The sequence below is a fragment of the Phycodurus eques genome, chromosome 3 (assembly GCF_024500275.1).
Source record: "Phycodurus eques isolate BA_2022a chromosome 3, UOR_Pequ_1.1, whole genome shotgun sequence".
NCBI classification, from domain to species: Eukaryota; Metazoa; Chordata; class Actinopteri; order Syngnathiformes; family Syngnathidae; genus Phycodurus; species Phycodurus eques.
In genome coordinates, this window is record NC_084527.1 from 14962931 (window position 1) to 14980807 (window position 17877).

Consider the following 17877-nt stretch of genomic DNA (forward strand, 5'->3'; position numbering starts at 1 on the left):
GGTTCTTCTTTACCTCTCTCACCAAGGCTCTTCTCCCCCGATTCTTCAGTTTGGCTGGACGGCCAGCTCTAGGAAGGGTTCTGGTCATCCCAAACATCTTCCATTTAAGGATTGTGGAGGCCACTGTGCTCTTAGGAACCTTAAGTGCAGCAGAATTTTTTTTAACCTTGGCCAGATCTGTGTCTTGCCACAATTCTGTCTCTGATCTCTTCAGGCAGTTCCTTTGACCTTATGATTCTCATTTACTCTGACATGCACTGTGAGCTGTAAGGTCTTATATAGACAGGGGTGTGGTTTTCCTTATCAAGTCCAATCAGTACAATCAAACACAGCTGAACTCCAATGAAGGTGTCGAACCATCTCGAGAATGATCAGAAGAAATGGACAGCACCCGAGTTAAATATATGAGTGTCACAGCAAAGGGTCTGAATACTCATGGCTGTGTGATATTTTTTAACAAATCTGCAAAAATTTCAACAATTCAATTTCTTTCTGTCAATATGGGGTGCTATGTGTACATTAATGAGGAAAAAATAACTTAAATGATCTATCCATCTATCTATCTAGCTATCTATCTATCTAGCTATCTACCCATCTATCTGCGGTAGATATAAAAAGTCTACACCCCTGTTCACATGCCAGGTTTATTCGATGTCAAAAAATTAGTGGGGATGTGACTGTGCTTAGAATGACCCAATCACATTCAAACTCATGTTAAATGGAAGTCAGCACACACCTGCCACCATTTGAAGTGTCTTTGATTAATCCTAGAGACATTTTAGATGTTCTAGGAGGCTTTTCCTGCCAGTGTGCTGTCGCAGCCCCTCTAACCGTCGTGCCTACATGGCAGCCATGTTGGTGAGGTCGAAGTTCCCATCAAAGGCAACGCATGGACACTGAAATTAGGTCTTAACTTGCTCATTCCTATACTGATTTTCATGAGGTTTACTGTCTTGTCAACGTCAAAGCGTGTGTTATCCATAAATAACATTTTTTAAAAAAGCTCCCAAAAATAATTTTATCTGTGAAAGGTTACTCCCAGTTCGACGTACGCAGACGTATGCAGCACAATGTACCTGCATCCATGTTCTTTTGGTTTTCTTGCCATCCGCACACATGGAATGCGCTGATGACTTTGGCCCTCCTAGCTTATAGGCTAGCAGCTCAAAAGGGACGTGTCATATCTACCAATTCATCTCTGCGACAGATACAGCAGCTAGCCAATCGACAGCAGGTAACCGTTTGACCTCTGCTTTTCTGTTCCATTTTTACTATACATTTTCCCCAAAAGTTTTGGTTGTGTGTTTTTTTTTTTTTTTTGGGGGGGGGGGGGGGGGGGGGGGAGTATTTTCAGCCACCACTGTATTTGATTTTAACACAACAATAAAGGCACTATTAAATAGGTATTTTACTGGGAAAGAGCTGACTTTAGATTGAATGCTAATGGCATCCAAGCGTCAGCTCAAATATTTTGTCATTCGCTCATTATCATTCTCCCCTTTTTTGGATTTAAAGAAATGAAATTTGTTTTCCCCCTGTCAAATCATCTCCTTCTCTAAATGAGCGGATTGGAACAAAATCAGAAGTGAAATCAAATTAAGGCCCACTGCCAGTATGCTGTCCTCGTGTTAATCACATGCATGGAAGACTACTCATAACTGATAAGGACACATTCAGAGTCAGTCTAACAGAGCGGAGAGGGGCAAGGAGTCTTCCTCACTATAACACGTGATCACAATACATATGGCATACTGTATACAGCCTTCGACATATGGACATCTATTACATCAGTGAGGAAGGCTTTTCATCACATTTAAATTGATTTCAATACACAGTACGTTTGTTGAGGCCAAAGAAAAACACATCATATGGTGGTGTAGATCTGGCTTAAGTGGCAGATCCAGCACTTCCAATTATTCTAACACTGAGAGAAAGTGCCGTTTATTTGAAATTTTACCTCATTTTCAGTGAATAATACAGGAATTTTAAAGACAAACTGTACTGTACACATTTTAGGATGCATCTATGAAGGTATACAACTTGAGTCTGTAATACTTCCACACTAGTTGCCTGTAGCCTTTTACTGAGTGAAGAGGGACACGCATACTTAGAATCGGGCTCGCACCCTCCCTTCTGATCAAATCAAAATGCCTGATTGTCAGATGTCTCTTATCCTGATTGATTATCCTGTAATGCGGTGTGTTATTTTAATGTGTTCTTCTCCTTATTAAAAAAAAGAATGTACATATTAAACCTTATACCTGTAGGCAACACCAAATTCAAACTCTGACTGTAACGAGACATGGAACGATATCAAATTAGGAAGCGACCTGAAACTGGCGCTTGTTGCTAGACACAAACAAAGGAGCAACTGGTTGTGCTGAGTGTTTGTTTAATGTCTCACAAGTCATTCACCACAAAAAAAATGACGATTTTTCAACTGCAATTCACTTACCATATAATTTAAGTTAGCCAAGCATCTTCAGGTTCTTCTGCTTTCTTCTTCCTTGTATTTTCCAACAGTCTGGATGCCCTGTGACATTATGCTGGCCCTCACAGGTCAGTCTTGGTACTTCAACTGACATCTGGTTTGGTTGTGTGTGTGATGCAATGTCTTGGTCATTTCCAGTAAACCACACACTATACAAGCATTAAGCAGAAATGTGTAGATATTTTTTTTCTTGTTATGTGTGGGATTGCAAATTTTAAAAAATCAGTTAAAATGTAATCTGTGCGTTTGTTTACTCCGCTTGAATAAACATATTTGGTAACTTAAGTGGGTGTTCAAAATAGAATTATAATGTCTCCCAATCAGTGAAGAAAAATTTAAGACTTTTAATGAAGTCTAATTATATTACAATATAAAATCCATCCATCCATTTTCTACAGCGCTTATTTTGTTCTGATCAAAGCATATGCCCTGCTAATAATGTTTAGTGCTATTATGAGTTGTGGACCAGCAGGCATCTCGGTGTCATTGGATAGCCGTTAAGAAAGCCCTGAGAAGACACCAGCTGATAACTGAAGCCTGCCCTGCAGTGACATGATAATGACACTCTCATATCCTGCTGTGATTCTCCTCATCGGCTGACAGTCAAGAAAGAAAAGGGGGCCTGAATTCATTAGTAGGAGGGGCGTTGCATTTGCAAACCATATTTATATTTATACCTCGACATATTCAGATTTTCAAGAGTAGTTAAGGGGAATAATCGTATCTATTTCATGACCAAATCCCTCCCACTTGTATAAATAAGCCATACCGGTAAATAATAGACATATATATCAGTTGTTACCTTGCCCTCATTAACTTACATACTCAAATGTGCTATATTGCGGCCATACCCTTGAGCAATTACTTTCTACTAAATATCAGGGGGATTGTTATTTAGCCCTGTATTTTATACTTTTATTGGTTTATTCGAAGAGCTGTGCTATAGCACTGCCTCAGCAAATCCCCAAGCTCCTCTACAGTCAGCCAAGTAATTGGGGAGGGAGTCCCAAAGGGTCCGTGCGCACTGCTCAACCTAATAAGATGACATGGATGTAGAGGGGGATAGGAGCAAGTATAGTGCAGGTGTGTGGAGGATAAGAGTACAGTGTGGCCATGCACATGCATGCATGCGCTAACGGGAGTAGGTTTGCAGTCTTTAGAGACTTACTGGTTGGCTGGGAAACCATCTGGATCCCACTGCGCTCCAGTTGCATCACCTTTTCTATAGGGATGTCAATATCTGCACATGGGAGGGGCCCTATCCAGATGCCAATTAAAGCCTCCCCTCCCCTTCAGCTGAAAATGTGTGAACTGTCTCACTGAGAGTGAGTGAGAAAGAAATGCCATTCATTGCAAGCCAGCTCTTTTTCTGAAGCTTTACCAAATTAGCAGAAACATGATAACACTACAAAGACTCTTAAGTGAATCCATATCTTGAATTAATTTGGGTTGATGTAAATAGAAAATGGACATGTCAAATTCAAAACTACCCTTCATGCTGCAATCCATGATTATTGCACAGTCTAAGTGCATTTCACATGCGAATATTTGAATATACATCAGATTCCCTGTCACCTGTCGTTGAAAGGCTGCATATCATCACTATCAAATGAAGAGCATTTCTTTAGTTTTTTTTTTATATATAACACATTCCATTTCCGAGAGCGCTTGGAGCTTTTTTTATATGTGCTCTGTGATTGGCTGGCAACCATTTCAGGGTGTACCCCGCCTCTCGCCCGACGATAGCTGGGATAAGCTCCAGCACGAACATACACATACACACACACACACACACACACACACACAGAAACATATTTATTTATTTATTGCATCTCATCCAAAATCTCCCTCACATGTGGGAAAATGTGTTCGGTTCTATTGAAACCAAGGTTGAACATTTTGGTCATAATTGCAAAAGCTATGTATTTGGTGAAAAAAGGTATGTTTGGCGCAAATGCAACATTGCTAAGTTATCACCAAAAGAACACCATAGCTACAGTGCAGCAGCTTGTCTTGATGATCTGTTACGATCCTTTGCACCATGATACAGCCAACGAGGCAGACATAAAACAAACAAGAACTGCACTGCATTGACGCCCGCCAAAAGCTTATTTTACTACGCCGATGAAAAATGGAAAAGAGCTTAAGGCATCATGGCGTTGGCAGCATCCTTTTATGGGGCCGTTTTTCTTTAGCTGGAACTGGGACCTTAGTCAAGGTGAAGGGAATTATCAATAGTTCCAAATACAAATCAGTGTTAGCACACAACCTTCAGGCTTTTGCTAGGAGAAAAAAAAGAAGAAAAGTCTACTAGAACATCTGAACTTTATTTGGGGTTAATCAGAAGCACTTTAAATGGTGACAAGTGTGTGTGTGTTGACTCTCATCTAACATGAGTTTGAGTGTAGTTGGTTAATTCTGAAAACAGCCACATCCCAGTTACAAGTAGTGCAACCAAATTTTTCATGTGTTTATTTTTACTTCGCCTCGCCAAAAGATTACAAAGAAATTCAATTGAGTTGTACAGGTTACAGGTCACACTGTGGAAATGTTTTATCTGTCTCATTTTTGATATCACAAAAATCTGGCATTTGAACAGGGGTCTATAGACTTTAATATCCACTGTATATGTAAAGTGACACCCTACTAGTTTAAGTGAAGAATGTGTGTGAAAATGGTTGACATAAAAGTGAAAGTGTCATTTATGTACACGGATTCTGTGCACTGACACGAAGTGATCATATCCTGAGGTGATGATAAAACGAAGGTGAGTTGCATTGGTTCCGTTTAGCTGGAAAACAAAAACAAGTTAAAAACAAGTTTGCCCGCAAGTTCATTCCATTTAATTAAATTTGACATTATCATGTTTAACCTACTGAAATAGAATTTGACTGAAGATGTCCCTCTGTCTGTTTCAATTCTGTAGGAAAATCAGTTAATTAGGATTTGTAACACAAAAGTGAGTGACTAATATTTTAATATATTCATCATCCCTACCTTTTTCTGCCACAAACTCAAAGTGAGAGGCATTTTGTGATGTGTTCTTTTCTACTTTTAGATGCTTGACTGAAGAAAAAAAAAGACACAGGCAAGAGTCATCAGGCCTGTCCAGTAGATTTAATTAACTCAACACCAAATTTCACTAAAATGAAATGAACAATGGTTGTGTTGACATTAGGACACAGCCTTGGAGAAATTATAACACAAGGTGAGTCATCAGTTTAGGCTTTGTGTGAGGGCATCATTACAGAATAAAGAAGAGAAGCCTCATTTTTAGGAACACCTGGAGCCTTGAAAAGAAAACAACTATTTTAATTAACCAAGCTTGAGTTAGATTTGGAACAACAATCAAAAATGAAGATTAAAATTTTATTTAAATTAAGTCCAAATAAAAATATAGAAAAATAAATATCCACCCGACCTATCCATCCTCTATAGCACTTTTCTTCTATAGAGTCATGGTTGAGTTGGAGCCTATCTCAGCTCATTTTGGGCGAGATTAAATGTTCACACTATGCATGTTACAGTATTTTAAACTTTTCTTTTTTTTTTTTTTTTTTTATCCAGGTATCACATTTGTTAAATACAGTACAGTTGTATTTAACTTTTAAGTAAGTACATTTGCATTTTATCTTTTAGAACTGTTTGTTTTCAAAACTTTATTTAGGTACATTTTGCATTTCTTTTATGCCCAATACATTTTAAATAAATCATTATTTAAGTACATTTTCCTTTATGTATGTGTGGTATTAATGTTGAAACATTGTATGAAACAGTGACGTGAAGAAGTACCTGCCTCCTTCTCAAATTCTTTTTTTGCATAGTTTCCCCATTTTAACAAGTAAACATAAAATGCAGTTTTTTTGGGATGATTTTATTCATAGAGAGAAAAAAACTATTCAAAGCTCCCTGGCCCTATGTGAAAAAGTAATTGACCCCCTTGTTAAACCATGGATTAACTGTGGCTAAGCAGAGTTCTTTTTCACTGACCACACCCAAGCCTGATCACCTCTAGACCTGCTGAAGAATGAAATCACTTACGTAAATAGAACCTGTCTGACAAAATTAAGTCGATCAGAAGATTTCAAAAAGCTACAACAAAATGCTACAATCCAAAGAAATTCAAGAACAGATGAGAAATAAAGTCATTGACATCTATCAGTCTGGAAAGGGTTACAAAGCCATTACTAAAGCTTTAGGACTCCAAATGGAACAGTAGTGAACATTCCCAGGAGTGGCCGGCCTACAAAAATTACCCCAAGAGCACAGCGACGACTGATCCAGGAGGTCACAAATGAACCCAGGACAACATCTAAAGAACAGCAGGCCTTCCTTGCCTCAGTTAAGGTCAGTGTTCATGACTCAACAATAAGGAAGACTGGGCAAAAATGGCATCCATTGCAGAGTTCCGAGGCGAAATCCACTGCTGACCAAAAATGAACGTAAAGGCTCGTTTTACAAGCAAACTAACAAACAAAAAAATATTCCCAAAACATTTGGGAGAATATTCTGTGGATTGACAAAACACAAGATGAACCTTTTGTTGGAAGGTGTGCGTCTCATTACATCTGGTGTAAATGCAAACCAGATTTTCAGTAAAAGAACATCATACCAACAGTCAAACATGGTGGTGGGAGTGTGATGGTCTGGGGCTGCTTTGCTTTCTCAAGACCTGGAAGACTTGCTGCGATTGATGGAACCATTCATTCTGCTCTTAACCAGAAAATCCTGATGGAGAATGTTCGGCCATCAGCTTGTGACCTCGAACTGAAGCGCACTTGGTTTTTGCCACAGGACAACAATCCAAAACACACCAGCAAGTCAACTTCTGAATGTCTTAAAACACATTTTGGAGGGGTCTAGTCAAACTCCAAACTTAATTGAAATGCTGTGGCATGGCCTTAAAAATGTCATCCGTGCTCAAAAACCCTCCAGTCTTGCTGAATTAAATCAATTCTCTAAGGAAGAGTGGGGCAAAATATTTCCACAGAGATCTGAAAGACTCATTGCCAGTAATAGAAAACACTTAATTTCAGTGGTGGCCAAACCAGTTATTAGATTTATGGGGCAATTACTTTCCCACACGGGTCCAGGTAGCTTTGAATATTTTTTTTCCTCAATAAATGAAATCACCATTTAAAATGACATTTTATCTTTACTTGGGTTACCTATGTCTGCTATTTACATTTGTTTAATGATCTTATACATTACAAAAAAATGCAACAAAAAAAAAAAGAATTTGAGAAGGCGCAAATACTTTTTCGTAGCACGGTATACTTTTTAGTAATAGAACTTGTGCCTCATTTTTGATGAACTACCACTACGCAATTGTAGTATTTTATAGTATTTTTTATTTTAATGTTGGTCATTATGGACAGCCAAGTATTTTTTGAAGTGGTACTTGGTACTACTGATTTAATAGATCTTCTAAGTTGACAAATTTTGTTGTAAATGTGTAAGAAAGTGACTCTCAAAAATTCCCTTCAGCCTATACCGTTATAGCTGTCCAATGTCACGGAAGAAACATTCGTCATTTCATTTTATTTTTTGAAGTGGTACTTGGTACTACTGATTTAATAGATCTTCTAAGTTGACAAATTTTGTTGTAAATGTGTAAGAAAGTGACTCTCAAAAATTCCCTTCAGCCTATACCGTTATAGCTGTCCAATGTCACGGAAGAAACATTCGTCATTTCAGCAAAGCGAATGATGAACTCTTGAGGAAACATTCCCGTGGACATCCAAAATGTGTTCGTGTTTCTAGTTCGAAGAGATAAAATAGAAAAAAAATGAAATAAAGTTATACTCGAAGAAAGAGAAATCTACCCCGGGTTTACAAAACACCATTGACAAAAACAAACTGAGGAGGAAACCCTTACCCATCAATAATATTTTCCGGCGGGTGATTCTCATCGTTGGAAGCAGCCACAACAACTTTAGCACCCAGAGAACAAAGAGACGACTCAATCATAGCAAACCGATGACAAACAACACAAAATAGAATCCCAAACGTGGTCTTGTGTTCGAGGAATTGCCGCAGCTTCGATAACCCACACAAACAACCTAGCGTTGCCACGCCAACCCACGCCGTCGCAAGATATATACGTCACGGTGCGCAAATTACGTCACCTACTCGACACTTGTGGCTAGTTAACTCTTTAGCACGTAGCTGTCAATTTATTTAGCCACTGTTTTCTTATGGCGAATGGATGCAAGGATGTGCTGTTCACACGGGGGACCGGGCAGGTGAGTGCTGTCGCACTATTGCATATCAATTTTATAAACTGCACATTTGAGGACGCGACGCTTTTGTGTGACCCGATGAGTAACTTAGCTTGGTAAGCTAACAAACCCACACGCTGGAGTTTATTATTGTAGTTTAAAACTAAGATCTAACATAATAAATCTTCATCCAAATGTTGTTTTTGGGTAAAATATGTACCTTATGTCGCTGGACAAGCGGGGCAGAATATTGGAAAGCTCGACTTCATTGCAAAATAGAGTGCTTTTAAATTACTGTCCTGCGCTTTGTCCCTAAAAATCATTATAATTATTCTTGTTAGGTTAATGATGAGTATTCCTTTAGTCGTAAACTTGGCATCCATTCTCCAGGGTGTCTCTTAAGCAGTGTTCGGAAGATTACTTTGGAAATGTAGTTGTTTACAATTACAAGTTACCCTGTTGAAAATTGTAGTATAATTGTTTCAATTACTTTCTCATAGTAATATAATGAATTACATTTGATTGCATTTTTATTACTTTTCTTAATTTTGAATAAATGTGTTAGCAATACCCTTGGATTTTTCCTCCTAAAAAAAGTGGATTCAAACCATAGATCCAAATGGAATTAGCCACATTTTTCTTTACACATACAGTAATAAACTGACAACAAAACACGATGATGTGGAAATACATAATAAAATTGTGTTTGTTGTTCCATTATACATGTACAGCATGTGAAAAACCACCATACGATGCCATTTTGACCTAGTGACAAACGTGCACAATTTAGACAATATCGCATCATATGACCACATAGATAAGTGAATGTGCCATAAATAAGTCAAAAATTATCAGATGAAACTATTCAAAAGTCAATGTTATTTTATGTGTTCAAAAGTGTAACTACGAATATAACATTTTCAAAATCTCAGGCAAACTAATGGATTGTACCACAAGGTGGCGTATCAAGGTCATATTTGGCAAAAAAAACAAATGTCTTTGAGACTATGACAGAATGGCACAAAACCAAAGTGAACCAATCACCAACAAACAAACTCTCTTCAAAAACATGCATGGTAGGTTAATTGAAGTATCTAAATTGCCCCTAGGTGTGAATGTGAGTGTGTATGATTGTTTGTTTATGTGTGCCCTGCGATTGGCTCGCAACCAGTTCAGGCTGTACCCGCCTCCTGCCTGATGATACCTGGGATAGGCTCCAGCACTCGCGACCCTTGTGAGGATAAGCTCAGAAAATGGATGGATGGATAGATTTGCAACGCATGTGCTAAATTTTGAAATCATGGATAAACTAGGAAATAAATGTGTTGTACGTCATCAATGTTGGTGTATAATGGTCAGGAAAATAATGCGAATGTAGTGAAACATGGAATACAGTTGTTCGATAGCTATTTAAGTTGCACAATAAAGAGTGTAGCTCGTTGAGGGGCCAATGCCGCCATTAAGCCACCCAGCAGTGGATACACAAATACCTACATTATTCCTGTTAGTTTAACTATGAGTATTATTTTTGTGGTGAACTTGGCATCTATTCTACAGGCACAGGCAAAAAAGGCATATTTCCATGAAATACCATTCTCAACATGTTATCAACTGGAATATTAACTAATAACATCTCCAATATGATTTCTAACGTGTGATGCAATGCTTGAATCCTTGTAGACTTAATTTTTCTCTTTTCCAGAGTGACGACTCTGATATTTGGGATGACACCGCCTTGATAAAAGCCTACGACAAGGCTGTCGCATCATTTAAGGTAACAAAAAGTAAAGTTTTTGTGCAATTAGTTTGGTTCTAGTTATACACAGATATGCTGTTGTTGTTGTGCCAGAATGCCCTTAAGGGGGAAGACGAGCCGCAAGCTACATTCAAAATCCCCCCAGGGAAGAAGCGCAAGAATAATAAAAAGAAGATCAGCAGGAAAAGAATCAATGCAGCGACAGATAAAGAGGTGAGGGTCTTTTATTAAACATGCTCATTTCTTGTGTGTGGTAATGAGAAAGTTAGAAATTGCATTGCTAAGGACATATGTATCATCATTCTTGTCACAGTGGCAGGTGGGAGATTCTTGCAGTGCTTACTGGTCAGAAGATGGTCAACTCTACTCTGCTACCATCTCCTCTGTGGACAAGAAGAGCGCCACATGCATAGTTGTCTACACAGACTATGGCAATGAGGAAGAGCAGAACCTCGAAGATCTGCTGTCGGAGATTTCTGAGGGTGATGACGAAACCAAGACTACGGTAAAATATCTGTTTTAATCATACAAGCAGAACTGTCTTGGAACACGTAGACCAAACCAAAACAGTCAAACCAAACATTTTGATGGTTTTCAAAAACTGTTCCATCCCTCGTATACACTATCCATGGCAAGTTTCTCAAAACAGGATCTGCTCTTGACAAAGCGCGCAGCGGAAGAGCTGGTCCTACCACCAATGATGAAAACGCTGAACTGCTCGAGTAGTTGTTTGCCCAGACTAGCTAGGGAAAGTCAATGTGGGGCGACTGTGGCTCAGTTGGTATAACCGGTTGTCCAGTGACCTAAAAGGTCTGCGGTTCGAATCCTGGCTCTGACTGTCAGCTCTCAAACTGACCTTGGCCAAGACACTAAACCCTAAATTTCTCCCAGTGGGGATGGCAGCAGCTGCCCATTGGTATATGAATGTGTGCATGAATGGGTGAATGTAAGCCTCTGTCAAGTAATTTTGGCATTGTGATGTGATGTAGATAAACCACTATACAAGTGCACTACATTTGCTATTTATTTGGAGGACTGCACTGGAATTCAACATCAACCAAAGCTTGATTCGTAGAACGCTTCAGACAGTACCGAGCTTTACCCATCCCGACTTCAGGATCTTCCACTTAAAGCATTTGAACAATCTGGATAAAATTCTTCTGGCTTTGCACAAACGCCTACTCTAAGAGTTTTTTTTTTTCATCAGTGGTGGTAGTAGCAGTATTGGCTGGCAACCAGTTCAGGGTATACCCCGCCTCTCGCCCAAAGTCAGCTAGAATAGGCTCCAGCTCACCCGCAACCCTAGTGAGGATATGTGGAATAGAAAATGGATGGTCATAGCAGGCCTTCCGTTGCATGGTTTGTCAAGAACAGATCCTGTTTTATAAATCTGACTATGCGTCGGAGCACTGTGGCAGCCATATAGCTTCTCAAACTGGCGGTGAACTGCAGTCGGGGACAGAAAATCCTCTTGCCAGGTGGAAGTTTTGCAAGTGCTCCAATGTCAATAGGCGAGCCATGGGCAAGGGAATGTTATCCTTACAAAAACTGCAAAGCTTAAGCTGTCAAATGCTTATGATCTCACGTCTCTCCAAATGATACCTGAAATGAAATAGAAAAAAGGAAGTATATAGTGATTTTGGGAACACCCTGGACATTAGAAAAATGTTTTTCTATATTTTATTATGTCTTGGGACATGCAGTATCACTTTTTCTTTTGAACTCACATCAGATTCCAGTTTAACAGATGCCACATTTGTATGTGTTTTGGTAATGATTTAATTAGTCTATCATGATACACAGTGGTGTCAGATGCCATAGTATAGGTAATTATGGCCCCTTAACAGCACGTTTTTCACAAGGAGAAAACAATAGTCTGTTTGAGGTGTAAGGGCTATTTGTTCAAGTGGACAGCACACCGGGCAATTAACTGGGTCACGGTGTCTATTCGAGCTGAAACCAGTATCTTTTTCTGCCGCAATGCTCAATATAACAACAGTCAGTGCTGCCCCCATTCAGCATACAGCTTTGAAAATGGAAATGTCTTTCGAGTTGTTGCTTAAGATAAGTATTCAATACACGAGGAAAAATCAATTCTCCACCACAATTCCCTGTAACTTGGTTTGCTCTCATGTCTGTGTTCTTGCTTATTCCGGACTACCCACGTTAATTTGGGATCTTTCCCTAAACTGATCACCAAGTAATAATTACAAAGGGTACACACATACTGATCTTTAACAGGGAGGAAAAATCACTCTTCACATACTACAGAATAATCTCACAGGATAACTTTTCAGAGACAAGAGAATTGGGCCTTTGCCGACTTTGATTGCACCGGAGGGAAAACACTGAAATCAGGCTGGATTGTCGGTTTGTGTATACCCTGCTTTAAAGAAACTGGGACACTAAAGATGGGTTTTCTCCACAATATAGACACAGGAGGCAGAATCTTCCACAGAAGAAAGTGACAGGTCATCAGAACCAATCCAGCACAAACAGCAGCCACACGGCAAAAGCCAAAAGGCCAAATTCCACAAGGTCCCTCCCCCTATGTGGGCTCCAGGATTCCCTCCTCCATGCCCACCTCCCATGCCACCATTCAGACAGGTAAGATCAAATTGTCATGTGTAGTTGCTTTAAGACCTGTATAATTATCCTTAAGATTTATATTTTGCAGAGAGTAGTAATTACATTTATAAAACTGTGCAAGTTTTTACACTGACAAAAATGAATTAATATAATTCATTTTTGTTGTAGGTAGTGGTGTAGATTGAGAAATGGGGACAAAACTCTTACTATATTAAGTCCCTCATGCAGGGTGCCCATAGGGTTTTCAAAAATATTAAAAGGTAGTAAATGAAAATTACAGAAATTAAGGCCACTGAAAGGTCTCAAATAGAATGGTACGAGGGATAAAATTTGCAGCTACCCCAAACCTTACAATTTCGCCAGGAAGCTTCAGGTATATTTGTATCACTTCCGACAGCCATCAAATAAATCCTCCCGACATACTGCATATACCTTATGTTCCCTTGCTATAGCGAGTGCGCACACGATGCATTTCTGCTACCGTAAATTATTAAGTTTATAAATGTGAATGCTCACTCAATACCTCAACTGCGCTCACAGGCACGGATACACCGAACTTGAGGACACGCATTAAATACATTACGGTGTTCACAGAAGCAAGTGTTCAGTACTCCATCATTAAGTCACTGAATTGTACTCCTCAGTGTACAGATCCATATGTGGTGCAGACACATTGGTAAACTCATAAACTGTACGGTGGTACCTGGAGATATGAATTAATTTGTTCCTTGACCACGCTTGTAAGTCAAAACACTTGTTCCAAAAAACATTTTGTAATGTTTTTTTTTTTTTTTTTAATGAAAAAATAGCTCTATAATATTATAGTTTAACCCTGCGATTGACTGCCAACCGGTTCAGGGTGTATCCCGCCTTCCGCCCGAAGATATCTGGGATAGGCTCCAGCAGCTCGTGACACTAGTGAGGATAAGCGGTAAAGAAAATGGATGGATGGATATTATAGTTTATGAAAATGTACAGTAATGAGAATTAAATACAATTAAAAAAACATTTTTGTCACACTGTCTCCTTCAATTGTGGAAGTACAAGAGCAACATACAGATTTACTGTACTAGAGGCTTAGCTCCTCTCTCGGCTTCTCAATACAGCAGTAATATTAATTGTTCTTCATAGAGGATAAAGAATATACTGTATGCCTGTATGTAAGTCTTGTAATATTATATGTCTATGTGTTCCTGCACCGTTTGTGTTCAGATATCCATTGCTTAAAGCATAACCTCATCTCCACATAGATGCTATTTGTTAGCCCATGTACCTACGCCGTTTCCCCACTGTGTTTTCGCATTCTGGTAACAGAGGCTTTAAATGTGGTGGTTTTAAATACGCATCTAATTCCATTTCTCTTATGTTTCTTTTGACAGTAACCTTTAGCTGAGAGTGGCAATAAACGGTTTGAAGCCTCCTTTTTGCAGAATATTGATGAAATATATCTGCCAAACTGCCACTTGCTGTGAAGTGAGTTGAGTTACCTGCCACCTTAGAGCCCTTAAGGTTATACTCGCAAGTCTCACCCAAAAAAATCGTCTGATCGACGGCTTGTATCCCGAAAAAGTCATAAGTCGGGTCACTCTTATCTAAAGGCACTACTGTATCACAATTCCGATTTGTTAAATCTGATCTTTTTATGTAGTCGTTCGCATTACAAACAGAAATGCGACTTTTACTGTGGACTGAATGAGTCCATAAAGTCACACACGTGCGCAGGAAACAGGAGGTCAGTTAGCACAGACACAAGGCGTCGTGTTTACGGAAGTAAATATGGCCTCTCGCGTAGGTCTTGTCATGATGCATTTGTGGCAATATCAAGGATTTTATGCAACCGGAGTCAACATTTTCTTGTATTTATCACGTCTAAAACATATTTTCGCCACTGACTGTCGTTGCTGGTGTGGGGTGTCTGTAGTCGGGTTTACATGCAGATGTTTTTGTCATTACGATTGAAAGCATTCCGATTGAAGATCTTTGGTCAACAATTTACATGTGACATGATCAAATCCAATTAGGTGTACACATGCGCTACATTTAATCAAAACAACCGTGTGACATGCGCACATCGACGTAAACGTTATTTATCAAGATGGTTCATTGCCTATTCAGTACAGTAGTTGGGATTGTTTTTGTTTTTTAAATCACTTAATAAAACAACTTATAAGTAGTTAAAAACAAGATCTCCATTGCATACAAGTTCTGTCGGCAGCCGCCATATTTACACTGTGCGAAAACAATGATGTCAACGTGCATTTACGTCAAGATGGAGCATGCATGGACAGAGTGCTTTCCAGCACTATTCCGAATGATGGTTTACATGGTCAAAATTGACTTCTGATCGGGTTGGCAAAAGGAATATTCCACCCCTGTGAGGTTTTTGTGCATATGGAACGTTTTCATTCAGTTTGGGGCTTCTAAAACCGATTAAAATCTGAATAGAAGGCACCATTTAAACCCCCCCTATTTTTGTCAGACAATTTTGCCGACGTATAGGTTGGAGGAGTGTGACTTGCGCATCCATACTGCACTCTCATCAGATACATATCCAATTTATATCCACATATGAAAGAGGCCTGAGTCGGATATGAAAAAAATCGGAATTGTACTTTTCACATTGACATGAAAAGATCAGGTACATGTCATATTGGGGGCGGCACAGTGGAGGACTGGTAACAGATTTTCCTCCTGTTTTCACTCCCAGGGTGGAAAAAGGCAGTCTGATGGTCATGGGCATGTACCTCCCCACTGGCATCCCATGATGCAGTTCGGCCCACCAGTAAGTTTAATGGCAATTATAAACATGTACTGGTGATTTTAGTTAACTGTGGACTGCATAGATTTACCATCATCTTATTCTATTGTTCTTGGGTTATGTGCTTTCAGATGATCCCTCCACCTCCACCCATGAGTCCTGACATGGGAGATGACGAGGCCATGGGGAGCATGCTCATTTCCTGGTACATGAGTGGTTACCACACGGGTTACTACTTGGTATGGATTATTTCTTAAAAAACTGCATATATACAATATTGTTACATCCCAAATGTCTTTTATGGTGGGATTTTATTTGATCAAATTTCACTTTTCTAGGGTTTGAAACAAGGTCGCAACGACGCTGCCAAATGGACCAAACCAAACCAGAAATGAAAGGAAAAGGTTTTTTTTGTTTTGTTTTGGTTTTAACCAGAAGTGGCCATTTTACTTGTATTTGTGAGCATTCACTGTGGGAGGACAGGTTTGTATTCTCTGTAAATAAGTTTAATAAAGGATATGAACTAAACATTCTGTGATTGCAAGAATATTTTATATTGATTATAGCTGCGTTGACACAATATGTTGTACACTTCTATGACAATGGTTCTGAAAACTATGTACACCAAGTACCTACTCAAAAAATACTTTGCTTTCCAAGTACTAGTATAATGACCAAAATTCAAATACAGCAGTATGGTTTTTTTTCCTAAAATGTAACTCATGTAAACTGACTCATGTAAAAGAGTCAAGTATTAGTGAGGAAATAGCATAGAGAAGATCCACAGAAACAAATATCCACATAATAATTTTGCATCCATCTCTGAGCATTGTCCTTGTTGTTCCCCCAAATTCATGCTTTAAAGTTGAGCTGCCTCTGATTCAGAAACAGCACTGCATCTGCCACTTTTACACCCTGGATCAGGAGACATACAGGAACATATGGCAGACGTGATTACAGTGTGGAGACCCACATCAATGAATGTAATGCTGTAAACCCTCAGGACATTGGCATGGAAGTGATTCACTAGAGAGAAATTGAAAATATATGGAGAAAGTAAGTGTAAGATGTCACCGTATATATGGTACACGTTGCCATGCACATACATACATACATCCTTGTGAGTGGATTGAAAGATGGGCTTTTTGGCATGTTAAAGGTGTTTGCTAATGACCTATTTGATTTCCACTTGTTTTGATTACCTCCCACACCCCACCCCCTGCATTATTTTTTGCCATTTCACTTGATTTGACATCCTAAAAAATATTCATACTGTAAGAAAAGCAGTGAAAGCAATGTAGCTATGCCCTTTTATATTTAGAATATAGACAACCACATGATTGTAGACTCAAAAGCCACAGTCATTCCTCTTCTTTGGTTCACTGAAAAGGAAGCAAAATAAAAAGTATATGACTCATGCTGGTGACATGAGGCCTGCTTCCTCCCACTTTTTTGGATCTAAACACCTGGGCGGTCTATCATAGAGCACATTGAGTACATATGAGTGTGAGAAAGGGGTCAAATTGTCTTTTGTGGAAAACTGTCCCTGCACGGTTGTCTCTCTTTTTTCTTTTTCTTCTTAACCATGTGATCATTCTCGAGATGCTCCACAGTCATTTTTTTTCTCTCCATGTTCAGCAGTTCCTTTGTTGATGCCGTTTTGTAACCTTCTGCCACTGAGTCAGTGTTAACTAGCAGTCATGTTTGTTTTTGCTACGAGTGGGCAGAAATACGTGAGGAGATCAAAATGGAGCAGTTAACAGCAAAAAATAGTTCCACGGGATTTACAAAAAAAGAAGATGCAGATAAAAGCAAACCTATCTTTTCCTTCCAGATGGCTTTAAAATGTGCCATGACAAAGCGTATACATAAGCACATTGCTTGTGTGAAGCTGAGCTGCCCAAAGGGCTCACATGGAACCGCCGAGAGGAGTTGAAAGGCAGGCAGACCTGGTTGGAGAAAGCGTCCCTCAAACCTCAAGCCCCTGATATCTGCCTACCCCCCTACTGACCACAGCGGCAGGAGGCCTGTAAACATAAACTGCAATTCACACAGATAGAGT

At 39.3% G+C, this 17877-nt stretch overlaps 2 protein-coding genes across 2 annotated transcripts; one reads left to right on the forward strand and one right to left on the reverse strand.

Moving 5' to 3' along the window:
- Positions 1-4779: 4779 nt before the first annotated feature.
- Positions 4780-8558, reverse strand: hspb11 (heat shock protein, alpha-crystallin-related, b11). The gene is made up of 5 exons (XM_061673483.1): positions 8370-8558; positions 8144-8250; positions 5489-5557; positions 5368-5411; positions 4780-5282 (listed from the first exon to the last, which is right to left on the reverse strand). Exons 1-5 carry the CDS (start codon positions 8459-8461, stop codon positions 5190-5192), a joined length of 405 nt encoding a protein of 134 aa, XP_061529467.1. The 5' UTR covers positions 8462-8558; the 3' UTR covers positions 4780-5189.
- Positions 8559-8615: 57 nt separating this feature from the next.
- On the forward strand, positions 8616-16324 carry smn1 (survival of motor neuron 1, telomeric). Its single transcript, XM_061673485.1, has 8 exons — positions 8616-8736; positions 10415-10486; positions 10562-10681; positions 10782-10973; positions 12902-13075; positions 15765-15839; positions 15947-16054; positions 16154-16324. The coding sequence occupies exons 1-8, from the start codon at positions 8689-8691 to the stop codon at positions 16208-16210; spliced, it is 846 nt and encodes a 281-aa protein (XP_061529469.1). The 5' UTR covers positions 8616-8688; the 3' UTR covers positions 16211-16324.
- The last annotated feature ends 1553 nt before the right edge of the window (positions 16325-17877 follow it).

Excerpts from the sequence above, each read along its gene's own strand:
- hspb11 (XM_061673483.1), bottom strand. The coding sequence starts at position 8,461 with ATGATTGAGTCGTCTCTTTGTTCTCTGGGTGCTAAAGTTGTTGTGGCT. Across the intron at positions 5,412-5,488 it reads TGAGTTTGTGGCAGAAAAAG|AATTGAAACAGACAGAGGGA; the intron begins GTAGGGATGATG and ends ATTTTCCTACAG. Across the intron at positions 5,283-5,367 it reads TTCAGTCAAATTCTATTTCA|CTAAACGGAACCAATGCAAC; the intron begins GTAGGTTAAACA and ends TTTGTTTTCCAG.
- smn1 (XM_061673485.1), top strand. The coding sequence starts at position 8,689 with ATGGCGAATGGATGCAAGGATGTGCTGTTCACACGGGGGACCGGGCAG. Across the intron at positions 10,974-12,901 it reads ATGACGAAACCAAGACTACG|ACACAGGAGGCAGAATCTTC; the intron begins GTAAAATATCTG and ends TCCACAATATAG. Across the intron at positions 16,055-16,153 it reads ACCACACGGGTTACTACTTG|GGTTTGAAACAAGGTCGCAA; the intron begins GTATGGATTATT and ends TCACTTTTCTAG.